The 12,837-nt window shown below is 41.9% G+C and overlaps 1 protein-coding gene across 4 annotated transcripts in view; it reads left to right on the top strand.

Moving 5' to 3' along the window:
• Window positions 1–4,200, top strand: part of TAB2 (TGF-beta activated kinase 1 (MAP3K7) binding protein 2) — a 64,792-nt gene extending 60,592 nt beyond the window's left edge. For all 4 annotated transcript variants that reach the window (XM_075413762.1, XM_075413761.1, XM_075413763.1 and 1 more), the window contains 2 exons: window positions 107–187; window positions 2,184–4,200. In XM_075413762.1, the coding sequence (XP_075269877.1) occupies window positions 107–187; window positions 2,184–2,329 (227 nt within the window). In that variant the 3' untranslated portion in view covers window positions 2,330–4,200. The remainder of the gene's footprint in view (window positions 1–106; window positions 188–2,183) is intronic.
• The last annotated feature ends 8,637 nt before the right edge of the window (window positions 4,201–12,837 follow it).

Raw genomic sequence — 12,837 nt, forward strand, 5'->3', positions numbered from 1 at the left:
AAGTGAATAATAGTACTGTTTCAGAATTTACTGAAAAAAAAACCTGATATGCTTTCCTACCCAAGTTTATTTTTCAAACTGGTGCACTTTCTTTTTTTATTTTTAGGACCACATTTTAATCCCAGTGCTATTCATAATTTCTACGATAATATTGGATTTCTTGGTCCGGTGCCACCAAAACCCAAAGGTACTGTACTGGTAAAATTTGTATTTAATACTAATATCTGGTTTATATCTAATAAAAAGTTCTATTAATCTAGTTTAAATGTTAATTATGAAAAACAGATCACTTCAAAAGCATACAAACCTTGCGTTTTATTTGTATTGACAGTAAATATACTTCTGTTTGCTCTTGTTTTCTGTCTATTCATACATTCAGGAAAGAGAACTATATTAAATGGAGTATGTTTAAAGGTGGGTAGTATGTTGGGAGGTACTTTAAGTAAATGGAAGCATCCATCTTTTTTTAAAAATGAGCACGAGATACATTGCTTAGGGCTGAGTGAAACTCGCTCAGATGATTGTCACGTCATTGTCCTTGGTGAACAGTGGATTTACATATTACATAACTCAGTTTGGTTACCATGACTGGACTTCCTGGCTACTGTAGAATTTGTATTAACAATTTATGTAAAAGCCTCTTTTGACTGTTGTTAAATATAATTTTAGATAGGTGAAGAAGAAAGGAATGCTGCCCAATACGGCAGCCAAGATTGATGAATTTATTAGTCAGTCTTGAACATTCTGCTTGTCATTAAGTTTTGCACACTCCTGTTCCCCGCCCCCCCCATTGGGACATCAAACAAATAATTACTTACTGTGTCCTGCATAAAGCAGAGAATGAAATTAACTTATTTGCAACAGCATCATACTGTGACCTATAGGCAGACCACCAAATGAAACAGATAATCCGATAATGTTTCTCTGCATTTTTTTCTGTCCAGGAACTCCTCCACAGAATATACGTGTGTGTGGTTGGTCCTTGTAGTGTGCAGAAACTGTTGTTACAAAATCTGAGGATTTCTGACCATTCTGTATTTCAGAATGCTCCAGATAAATTGGATTTTTTCTGTCCTCCAGACTGTGATCAAAGAAGAAAATTAAAATTAATTTTCTGTGACATTTGCATTGACTTATCTTCTGGGAACTCACAAATTGAAGTGTTTAGTAATTTGGTATAATGTATCTTGAAAATGCAAAGCTAACCCTGACTGATTTATAAACTTCTCAAGGTCTCCCTTATCCTTTCTCTTTCTTTCCTAAAAAGTATCACTACTGTATCTTAGTCCTTCATTAACTTTAATTTTCAGTTCATTTTATTTTATGTTTCAGTTTAATGATGATGTAGGCTGTGGCTTAAACCAGCATTACAGCTGTTCAAAGATGAATGAAAAAGATTTCTTTTTGTAGTTATCAGTAGCATTGTACTTCCTGAAGCTGTTGCTGTCATTTTGCAGCAGTTGCTAATGAGACGTTATCCAGCTGAAATAACTGGCTAAGACTTGACTGCAGTTGCCTAAACCAGATACCCTTAACTTGAGAAGTCCCTCTTCTCTCTCTCTCTCTCTCTCTCTCCATCTTTTTCATGTCTTTTCCTTTTTCATCTTTTCTCTTTTAAAATAGGTGAAGGTTGTTGCCTAACACATCATGCAAAAAGATGCACATGTATGCTTGGGATGATTACTCTGTAGCATGGCAGAACCAGGCACTGATTTTTCTTTAGTGTATCTGACTGCTGATCTGGTTTGAGGAACAACTGCTGATACTCATTCTGGGGTCAAAATATTAAACATGTCAAAAGGTTACAGAGCACTTACTACTTGTCTTAATGGATTTTAGACTGCTCCATAGACCTCAGACTTCTAAATCTTGTGCATGTTTCCTGTGCTGATTAATTTCTAAATTTTATCTCCTTTTCATGCAACCACTTTGAACTGAGACCAGAAGGGAAGAAAGCAGAGTGGAGGGATGGGAAACTTGCTTTTTATAGTTTCAGCATTTGGCTGACTTGGAATCAAGCTGTAGTCAAGGGGGTGGTAAAAAGCTGCCTCTGTCACTTGTAATAACTGTGCTGTTCTCAGAGGAACAAGATAGTTCTCGGTTACTGAAAAAAAATTGTCTCAAAATTCTTTCCGTGCTGTTCTTGGTTAGTAACTGCTTATCTTGTCTCTTTCATGTCACAGATCAGAGGTCCATTGTGAAAACACCAAAGACTGTTCCAGACACAGATGAAGATGAGGGAGCTCAGTGGAGTTGTACTGCCTGTACTTTTTTAAATCACCCGGCCTTAAATCGCTGTGAACAGTGTGAAATGCCCAGGCATTTCTGAGCCAACAGGCCCATTACCTTCTGTAAAAGCATAGCAAACGTACAAGGAACTACCCAGTCATTGAGGGGCAAAAAAAAGAATTAATGCACAGGATTTTGTAAAATTGAAGGTGTGACGAGATGTTAAATGTCAGCCCACAGAGCTAGTAATACCTCAGTGTTGTGTCACAGGCAGTTGAAATTGATCGGCTGAAAGGTAATCTGCTGAAAGACTCGCCAGCTGCCTAAACCGTGTACAGTATTACCAGTATCCCAGTAACACACACCATGTTCAGTGCTTGGGTATTGCCCATCCTCTGCTCTGCCCCGATGTCACTACTGAGTTTTGACAGGGGGAAGGAATAGAGTACTAGCGTTTCTGTTTTTGGAGCTTTCAGTGAAACACTACATGCACAGAGGAGATCTAAAAGGAACAAGGTTTAACTGTTTAAACTGTTTGCTGCCACATAGTGCCTTCGATAAAGGGAAGAACTTCCCAGTTCAGTGGTACTCTTTGCCTTGTCTTCCCTGACAACATCTCTGTGAAGCCAGAAATCAGCACAGTCACATCTAAAGATGAAAAGGAAAAACTGCATGCGTTGTCTGTACAGTACACACAGTGAAATACCCCAAAGCTTTTCCTACTGTACATAGCTCTAGAGCCTGCTTTAAGTGATTTCTTTTCTTCACCTTTATTATTTTCTTGTACTTCTGTATGTATAGCGTAATAGTCTTTTTGTTAACTTTCTTTTTTTTCCCTTTAAGTGATTAAGCACGATCATGTCCCTTTTTTTAAGCTTTTATCTGAGAGAAGCAATGCCTTAAAATAAGAGCATTAATAAGAAACTATGCACAAAACAGCTTTCCTCTGCTCATTCTGTACATTGCTCTTGTAAATGCTGATGATCTGTGAAGACCTGCAGATGCAGCGTGGTAAAAATGCAGGAAAAGTTGGAAGAGTTATACATATAGTTCACTCGTACACTGAGTTTTACGGTGGGTGACACAAGGTAGCGTTTTGTCTGGCACGAGGAAACTTAAAGAAACTTTCAACCCACCAACAGATCAGCATCCGATTCAAGCTCGCTTCATCTGCTGGGTGTCTTGCAGACTCCTGAAGAGAGATTCATTGGGGAAGTACATACAGTGCCAGAATCAACAGCAGCAGCATCGTACAGCTTTGTTCAAGGACTTTAAATGCTTTCCTGTTTTGGCAGCCAGTTTCTAAACCTGACTTTGTGGTGAAGTCTCATATTTATAGAAAACAAGGATAGCAATATTTAGGACAACTGAAATAAAGGCTGGAAAAGAGAAATCAAACAGACTTGAACACTGAAGCAACCTCAAGCATCTCTTTATTTTGATGATCTATTTTTTTAAGGAAGATATTCACATGATCGGGGATGTGCGTAACCGAGATCAAGAAAATGGAATTCCAGTACAGTATGCATGAAAGACGGCACGCAAAGAATTATGTAGCAGCACTTAGCGTGAGGCTGGAGGGAGTGCTAACAATGTAGCAAGAGACAAAGTAGACTGTCACCCACTGTAAACATTTGCCAGTGGACACTTTTATTAGGAGTTTTACAAGTGATCTATGTGAATGCACAGAGGCCTTTCTTTTGAAGGCTTTGCATTTTTTTTTATGTGGGAAGAAAATGCCAATCCCAGGTAATTCGGCAGTAGACCCAAAGCACTTGCATTCAATGCGTTTTGTTTATAAAATGAGGCCTTGTTTTTCAGCTTCATCTGCAGTTCTATGTGAAGATTGACAAATCAGTTTTTACCTGTTTATTAATAAAACCTAATTTGGATATCTTGAGTTGATGGTTTTGTGATTTAGCTGGGTAAACTGTCTTTGTAACAGATAAGTTATTTATAAAAATTAAAAAAAAATATATTCTAATGTTTGATTTTGTGATTTGTTTGCTTTTTTCATGCTGTGGAGAAACAGAATCCTCAACGGAACAATAAGCATTAACAGTGTTAAATGTAGTTTGATTTCTTATGACCAGAGATTTTACTTAAGCCTTTGTTATGTTGAATCTCGTGCCTTTCCTCCTGTGCATTATTCTGTTTAATACCAGTTTGATGAGTGTAAGGAATATATTCCGCAAAGTCACACTGACGAGACTGTGTCCTGACCAAAGAACCATCACTTATTCATAAAGTAGTAAGCTCAACACAGGCCCTTTTTTACTTCATGCTTTAAGGGTTTATGATTTTAAATATATTTTTCTGATTCCAAATGGGCAACCACTTTGTCCAAGGTAATAGATGACATACTTTGTGTAGTGTGAATATAAGCACAGTTTAAGGATTAATATGGTTAAACTGTGTATTTTGGTGCTATGTGTATTATAGTGCTGTGAGATGTGGAGTGTTCCTGGACGTGTCTTTCCCACTTGGACCCTGTCTAGACAGACATTTGGTATGTGGAGTTGGGCTTTCCTGAGACACGTTGGTGCCGTATGAAAGCCCTTCAGGGGGTATCTATAAACAGATGAACTACAGATCCAGCAAAAAACATCCCGTAGCACAGATTGATCAACTGGAGTGCCTTAATCTGCTGTATGAAAAATAAGTGTTTGGAGTGAGGAGGGCAGCTGTATTTTAAAAAGCAAACAACAAACTCCAGTCAGCTATAGGGTGGAAAAATCATGTTGTGGGAAATAGGTAGATGGAATTCTGCTCATCCTATCAAATGTGCAGTTGATTTTTCCCTGCATTTATTTGAGTGTTTATTTTCTGGCGGAAAAAAATGAATGTTTACATCCTAGCTCTGGATAGCTATGTAGAGCCATCAACACTAGTATGAGGCAGTGTTTTCAGTAACTGATCCTGGAATAGTGGGACAAGAGAAATGACATATCCAGTGTTGTCTGTTCTGCTGACTTCTACCTTCACGGGTTTTATGTTCTTCCTGTATTTCAGGTCATGTGCATCATTAGCTCTTCCTTCAAGTTGTCGCCAGTATATTGGCATGTCACTGCTGCATATTTTTAAACGTTAGGTTTTTAAGGATTTAAATTTTGAAGGATGAAATACAACTAGATTTCACTGCTGAATTTTTTTTTCCTCATAGAATATAAATATAAAAAAATTGAATATATGCAGTAGGGGCAGACAAAGAGCTGCTGTGTCACATCGGCTCTGTGGAACTGACTTGAGTCCCCATTGCTAGCTTTCTAGATAAATTAGAAAAATGTTTCTCATCTGCAGTCGCCGATCAGTGGGGCTATTCTGTTGCCCTGGAGCATGGTTATGTGTGGCACTCCTGAAAATTGAGTGAGGATATCAAATCTCACAATTGGTCTCAAGCTAATGATAGAATGATTTTGAAATTATGTGGTCGGTATTTGTGCCTGTCTATGTATATTTGTTTTATTCGTGTGAGCTTAGTCAGTTTTACAGTCTTGAAATGTCTGTCTTCAGCGTATTTTGTAGACATCCAGGGAGAAGACATTTTTCATTTTAAGGAAAGTATCCTTACCAGTACTGCATTTCTTCAGTTGAATTCTTCTACCTTGAATGTACTTCGGAGCCTGGACACAAGTTAAAGGAAGATTTGATTAAAAATATTGAAAAAGCATTAAAAAGGAAAAAAAAAAGGGCCAAATGTTGAAATCTATTGAGTATTTACGCTTTTCAATACTATTTTGATATTCTAAAATGGGAGTATTGCTGTAAAACAGCGTCAAACTTTTTGATGCACTACCGATGCTATTAATTAATTGTATCTTGTGAATCCGTGGCAACTCTCACTAATATTTAGTTCCAACTTTAACAAGGAAATGCTTTGATGTACTTTATTTTTTTATTTATCTTTTAGTTTAAAAAAAATATAATTTGTACAGAAAATACAAATTAGCTTTAAACTTTTGATTCTTTTCATTGGTACTGAGTAGAATGATTACCGCGTGTTCCTCTTTCAAGCCTGGCTACTTGAATAGCTCTTCTGTTGCAAACTTTGAGGAACAGTCTTTGATTTTATGTAGTTCAGAATGCCTTGTGAGGCTCATATTTTATGTAAACTGCTTAAAAATTACTGGAGAATGAGAGAACAGGAAGAGTTGGTGTGAAATGTTTGAGGGTTTCAGGCTCCATGATGAGCTTAAGTGCTATAGGAACGCTTGGGAATGATGACGAACATTTAGTCTCTGCATGGCATTCTCAGTTTTGACTTTTTTCCTTTTTGATACAATTCTTAAAAGAGTATTTTTTGTTTTCCTTCAAGCAGCTCTGTATTAGTGATATGTTTGCAGTAGAGCTTCTCAAATAGTGCCACCTTCAGAGGCAGCGCTGGTAGACTCACAGAAGTGCTTCCTTCAGCCAGGCTTTAGACATGTTGATTCCCAGCAGTGTAACTTGATCTAATTATGTTTTCATCAAATATGCAGATATTTTTCATATTTAACCAAAATGTAACAATCTCCAGCCAGTGCAATACTGCCGCAGACATGAGTTTAGCTGAATGTTTTTCTCAGTGTCTCATTCCCTTCATTGATGTAAGTTGCAGAGATGTGTGTGTAGTTACAGTGGACTTTGAGCCAAAATGATTCATTATCTACATGGGTTCAAACTGCCTGTTATTTGCAAGCTAATTTAAAATAATAAAAAACTACCATATTGCATGTGAGAGCAGATTTGGGTACTACTCAAAGATGCTTGTATAAATATAATGCCATTTTTTATGGATGTGCATTGTGTTACTGCTTTGAATTCTGTAAGTGCGTGCTATTTTTCCATACCATTTATAGGAATGGAGTGCCAATACAATTTTGATGTAGTTGATTTGGTAATGAATGGAGGAAATGTATGTGAAGCATTTTTAACATAGTTTTGTCTTAGTAGATATCAGCAGACCACATCCAGCCTGTGACTGATAAGCTTTGCCTAAATTTAAGTTTCTGTTGCAAGTGACTGCCATCCAGGGCTAAGAAACAGGGTGATGGAGACAGGGGAAATGGAGGAAGGAATGCTGTGTCCTTTGTTCTTCCTATGCAGAAGCAAGTACTGTTGCTTTTTCTGTGCCCTGCTGTTACATGAGAAGTAAAATGTGGCAAATATAGGGCCTCAAAAGGCTGTAAGTGTTGGTTGGGAACTTGGAACACAGCAGCCAGAGCATGCCTGGCCATGGAGATTCATCGTGTGCGTGGTCTGTGGTACCTTAGAAGTCTGTTGGTACAATAAATGCATTTGTCACATCTTGTAGCCAGTCGGCAGGGGCATTCCTTGTTTTTGTGGTGGCTGTTGAGTTGGTTCATGTGTTACGTTCCTGGGCACAATGACCAAGTGCGTTTCTGTCCCATTATTTCTTTGCAGGCACATATAACACGATGCCAAGTAAGGTCAGCAGAAGAACAGTGAGGTTAGGGGACAACAGCATCAGAATGTTCAATTTTCCTGCATTTTGACAGGAAAGGACATCCGGCATGTCAGGCTGGCTTCGGAGGCAGCGGGTGGTGCGGTCTGTGTAGGAGGTACCCAGAGACAGCTCCACATGACTCGTTTCTTGTCAAACGAGAGAAATGTGGGTGTCACCGCTGCGTGGCTGCTCACGCCGTGGCTGTGCCTCCATCGTGTGCCAGGGTCTCACGCCCCATTACATGCCAAGGCAAGGTTCAGAAGGCCCTCCTGAGAAGGGCGGTGGGAAGCGAGTCCCTGGGACGTCGCATCTGGCTGGTGGGCAGCTGCTCACCCGCGGCAGCGGAGAGGTGCCTGCTGCTAAAATGGGTTCTGCTGCCGCTGCCGTGGTTGCAGCGGTTGGACACTTACTCCTGAAAAGAGACACTTTGTAGTGTTAAAAGAAAGGCCGGTGCGTCAGTAACCCTGGATTAGCTTTTTACTATCATACTGCAATAATAAACTCTTAAAAGTGGTGTTTTCTAGTTAGGGTGGTAAATGTAGAAGTGAGTTCAAAGAGGTTAGTGAATATTGATAGCTCTTCCGATGTGACAGGGAACGTGTGTTTCGGATGAGGGAATGAATGTCTGGAGTGAAAACTTGATTACGAAAATTATCAGCCCAAAAACTTCAAATAAAGTATTAGTTTTTTGGTGGCTTTATGTTGATCTAAGACCATAAGCAATGCAACGTTTGCGAGTACAGAATGCTTCTTATCAGCTGATATTAAAAAAAAAAATTTACAAACTACTCATGGTAGCAACTCAGTAGTTACCTGTAAATTGGGAAGCCCTTTTTTGGTTTTGTTGTTTTTAATATTTGGCATTTCATGTGTTGTATGCTGGGTGGAACATAACTGGATGGATGGATTTATTTTTCACAAAATCTTTTCTCAGTTTTCCTTGTGTTGTTTGGTTTTGCTTTGTGTTAGATTTCCAGAATGGCTTGCTTAGTGTCTTACCGTATTAAAATTAGAGGCTTACTGTCACCCGGTGTGGGGAGCTGCTGTTCGGAAGAAAGCTGCAGAGGACGCTTGCATGCGTTGCACTCCTTCCCACTCCTCCAGTTACCTTGGGGCTGGAGCTGACTGGGAGCCTGTGGACAGTGGTGAAAAAGTGTGAAGTGCCACTGAAAAGCCGTTTGGCCAAAACTGAGTTTGTCTAAAGGGGCCTTTCAGAGAGGACAGGGAAGGGACATTGGGACAGTTGTAGGAACCACCTTCTTGTGCAGCAGCTGCAGCAGCAGCAGGCCCTGCGCTTCTTTCTGCTGGAAGGTTTATGGCACCGCTTCAGGGTTTCTGCGCTTCCTCTCGTGTATAACCTGTAAAGACATCCTAAAGATAATAGAGGTTTTCTCACAGCCTTTGTGTTGCAGTAGTGGTTTTTGCTGCTATTGGGGGCGGAATGGGGCAGTGACATAGTCAAACGGTCGCAGAAGATACTGAAATAAAATTGTAAAGGTGCCACGGGTGCCAGTACCACCACAGCGATTGTTATCTTGGCAATATCACTGTCACCAGCTCGCTTTCTAAAAGATGCTCTTCCCCGGTGACATGGCACCTCCGCTCCGAGCAGCGTGCGGAATGTGGACCCAAGGTTTTGCTGTTCCCTGTGCCTTAATTTGTCTCTGTCCCTATCTCTGGCTTTATCTTTTCAGCTTTTATTTTTCCCCTCTGTAGTTAGAGACTTGAACAACCACTCAAGACATGTTTCCTGTGTTTTGTTGGAGCTATCCAGTAGCTACAGTGAAAATTTGGATTAAAGCTGGGATGCGTCTTCTGTTTTCTGTCGTGAGCCTTTTCCTTCCCTCTGTGTTTTGGGGCCAGAAATCAAATTTAAATACAATCCGAGGAAAGAAAATACTGTCTTCCAACAGAGACACCTGGCCCAATTATGAAGAGATTGTCACGAGGCGTCTTTTCTGTCTGCAAGAGTCACTTTTTGGTAGCTCAAGTCTACGGATTAAAATTGCTGTGTCATTGAGTGGATGTTGGAGGCTGTCATCGGGCATCCAGCTGGAAGTCTGAATGCGGTTTGATGCCGTGTCACAGACTTCTTTGGTGGTTTGGAGAAAGTTGCCCAGGTCCTGGTCTGTCTGTTCCATGGCAGCAGTATGACCTTCCTCATTATTGTGGTGTTTCTTGTGCAATTCCCCTGCGGTTGTGAAAGCATTTGAAGGTGGGTGCCTCTTTTCATGTCTTGTATCCGTGTTCCTGAATGCTGAGGTTTTCAAGAAGTGGGGCTGCGTGCTAGAGGTTTGTACTATGCCAGTGCATGTAAGCTGCTGCTGAACTTCAGTGTTAAAAGGGAGGGGGAGGGGAAAAAAAAAAATCGAACAGGCAGCATAACTCTTGGCTTTAGAAACCTTTGCTAATCCTTGTCCTGTACATGAGAGAAAACAATGTCATGTTAGTGGTTTTTGAGCTGAATGACATGACAAAAGCTTTCCCTATTTAATAATGATTGGTAACGGGGGGGTGGGTAATGTTCTCCTGAGCTTTTAAATTAAACTGCTTAGGCTTTTTTTGAACCCCTGAGGAAACCCAGTGCTGCGTGGCCTGGCCAGTGTTGTGGCCCTACAAGCTTCACTGCTGGCCCTGGGACTCTGGACCACATGAAACAGAGCAGCCAGCTAGCGAGGGCTGATGTTGCTGTGCCTTAATGGACCTGCCAGCTGCCCCAGCAGGTCTCGCCAGGGAGTGCTTCTTTGTCAGCCCCACAGCCCTGGCCATCGAGCTCCATGCGCCAAACTTCTCAGTAGGCTTGCTCTGAAAATCAAGACTTTACCATTTTTCAAGGCAGCTGTGATGCGTTCCAGTCCTCAGTGCTTCCTGAAGCAGCAGCAGCGGTGGGGGATGGAGAGCAACTACTCAGTGATTCACAGTTGCACGCAGAACAGCTGTCAGGCGTAGCCGTGCTGTGCGATGCAGCGCTCGAATACCCCCTTCCCGCTTCAAGAAGCCGTATTCAAAGTGGGTACAACGTAAGTAACATGCAGAGGTATCTCTTGCCCAGTTCTGTTGAATGTCATCCATCTCCTGATCCAGTGTTTCGTGTTGGTTTTTGTTTTCTCTCACTCTCTGATACTCTCCTCTCTTCATCCTGTTCTGCTGTTCCCTGTGCCTTAATTTGTCTCTGTCCCTATCTCTGGCTTTATCTTTTCAGCTTTTATTTTTCCCCTCTGTAGTTAGAGACATGACAACCGTGCTTTTCTCTTGGTTTTTAAAACACTTGTATTAGCTGTAGTACTGCCCCAGAAGGTGGTGGGCAGCTACATGGTGATTTCAACTCACTTCATGCCTTTTAAATTCACATGTGAAATCCATCTTAGGACACTTGGAAGACAAAATGCATTGGGAATGCTTTGGAGCAGGAACTGCGTCGCATGCACACACCCCTTCCCCGCTCTAAGTGTCCTCCACTGGTTTACAGGGTTGTGCTCCGTGATGCTCCCCTGCTCTGTGGAGGTACTAATGAGCCATTTGTCCTGTGTTTTGGCAGCAGAAGGGCAGACCCTCTCTAGGGGTGACAGGGAATGGCGAATCTCAGCATTGCCCAGCATTTGGTCACAGCTGCCTTTTTCTAACTAGTGTGGAAGGGCTTCTCATTCTGAGGCCAAAAGGAAGATGTTGTCAAGTGTTGATTAAATTTTTTTTTTTCTGAATTTTGATTGCATGACTCTAGCTAGGTCTCAGAAAGGTGACACGGCTGATTTCACAGCACAATTGGATTCTGCTGGTACTGCCATAACCTAATTCTTTTCATTTTTTTGAAGAGTAAAAGCTTTTAACTCCAATTTTATAAAAGAGCAGTCAGTAAAACGCGCCAGTGAACAAAGGTCCAAGGTAGGTGGCATACACTGGATTGCTCAGAGGCTTGTTTAGCCTGTCATTCATCATCTGTCAGCACCTCCTGTGTGATCCTCTAAAGCAACAGCCACCACTGGTGTTTGAAAGAGCTTCCTTTCTGTGGCCATCTCCACCCTGGAACCTTGTGTTTAGCTGCAAAAGCAGCTCCATACCTGCAGTTGCTGTTGGCTGCTTCTGGATGGTTTTTATTTGGCGGCTTGAGAGGATGCCTGCCACCTGTCAGGACACAGGCACGGTTCTCTCTGTGTGTGCTCCAGCGACAACACGAGCCAGCACGCTCGCTGACCTTTTCCAGATGTTTCTTTCATCAGCCTCCGATATCTGCATTGATGGAGTTTGCTTTCCCTGCCTTTTTAGCCCTTTCCAGTCTGGAGCAGGTAAGCCTGCAGCGGTGTTTGTGAGGGGTTGTACAACCCCGTGTAGGTGCCGTGTGGGTGTGGGGAGGTTCCAAACTGCGTATTTTGTTGTTTTCTCTTGACTTCCCTGCTAGCGCGTTTGATGGCGTGGGGCTCGATGTGATGCACACGAGCTGCTGAGTCAGCCCTGAGCTGGCAATGTTGTATTGTACCCCTAACCCCACCGAGGGCTGGCTGGTCACTGAGCAGGCGGGAGTGGAGCCGCTCTTCCCTGCTGCATTCAAAATGACGGCAAGGCCAGCCTGTCGGGACCTGCGCTCTCAGCTGCGTGACCCTGCGCTCCGCACGCAGCGTGCTGACGAGCAGCCTTTCCAGCCAGGGCCGCGGCAGCTCCCCTGGGGATGTTCCAGCGAAACCCTGTGCGCAGCCTGGGTTGTGGGTCCTTTCGGGTCCCAGCTCCGCATCAGTGCGATGTCACCTGACTTCGTGCAGGGGATATGGGTGTTGTGGCATTGGTTGTGTGCTCTGGAAGTCTTCTGGTGGATCTGTATACTTTAGAGTTTAATACTCTGTGCAACTCAGTAATTTTTCAGCTTAACTGCTTAGGAAATCAGTTAAGCATATTTCTTTCAGATTTCTCTTGCAGCCTTTGCTTTTATTGTGGCAATCTGTTGAGAGCAATTTTACTGAAAATACTTAAGTCTAAAAGTTTCCGGTTAGATGCATGCAAGAATGATGGGGGTGTCTTTCATTTTTGCAGATTCTTGTACATACAATAAAGCCTAGAAAGCACACGTAACTTTTGTAATCCTGTGACTAATGACTATGATGCAATTCTGCAGAAACTGCATCCTCCAGAACATAAAAGACTACATATTGAGTTCTGCTGGGTACCACAGA

The sequence above is a fragment of the Opisthocomus hoazin genome, chromosome 2, assembly GCF_030867145.1.
Source record: "Opisthocomus hoazin isolate bOpiHoa1 chromosome 2, bOpiHoa1.hap1, whole genome shotgun sequence".
NCBI lineage: Eukaryota > Metazoa > Chordata > Aves > Opisthocomiformes > Opisthocomidae > Opisthocomus > Opisthocomus hoazin.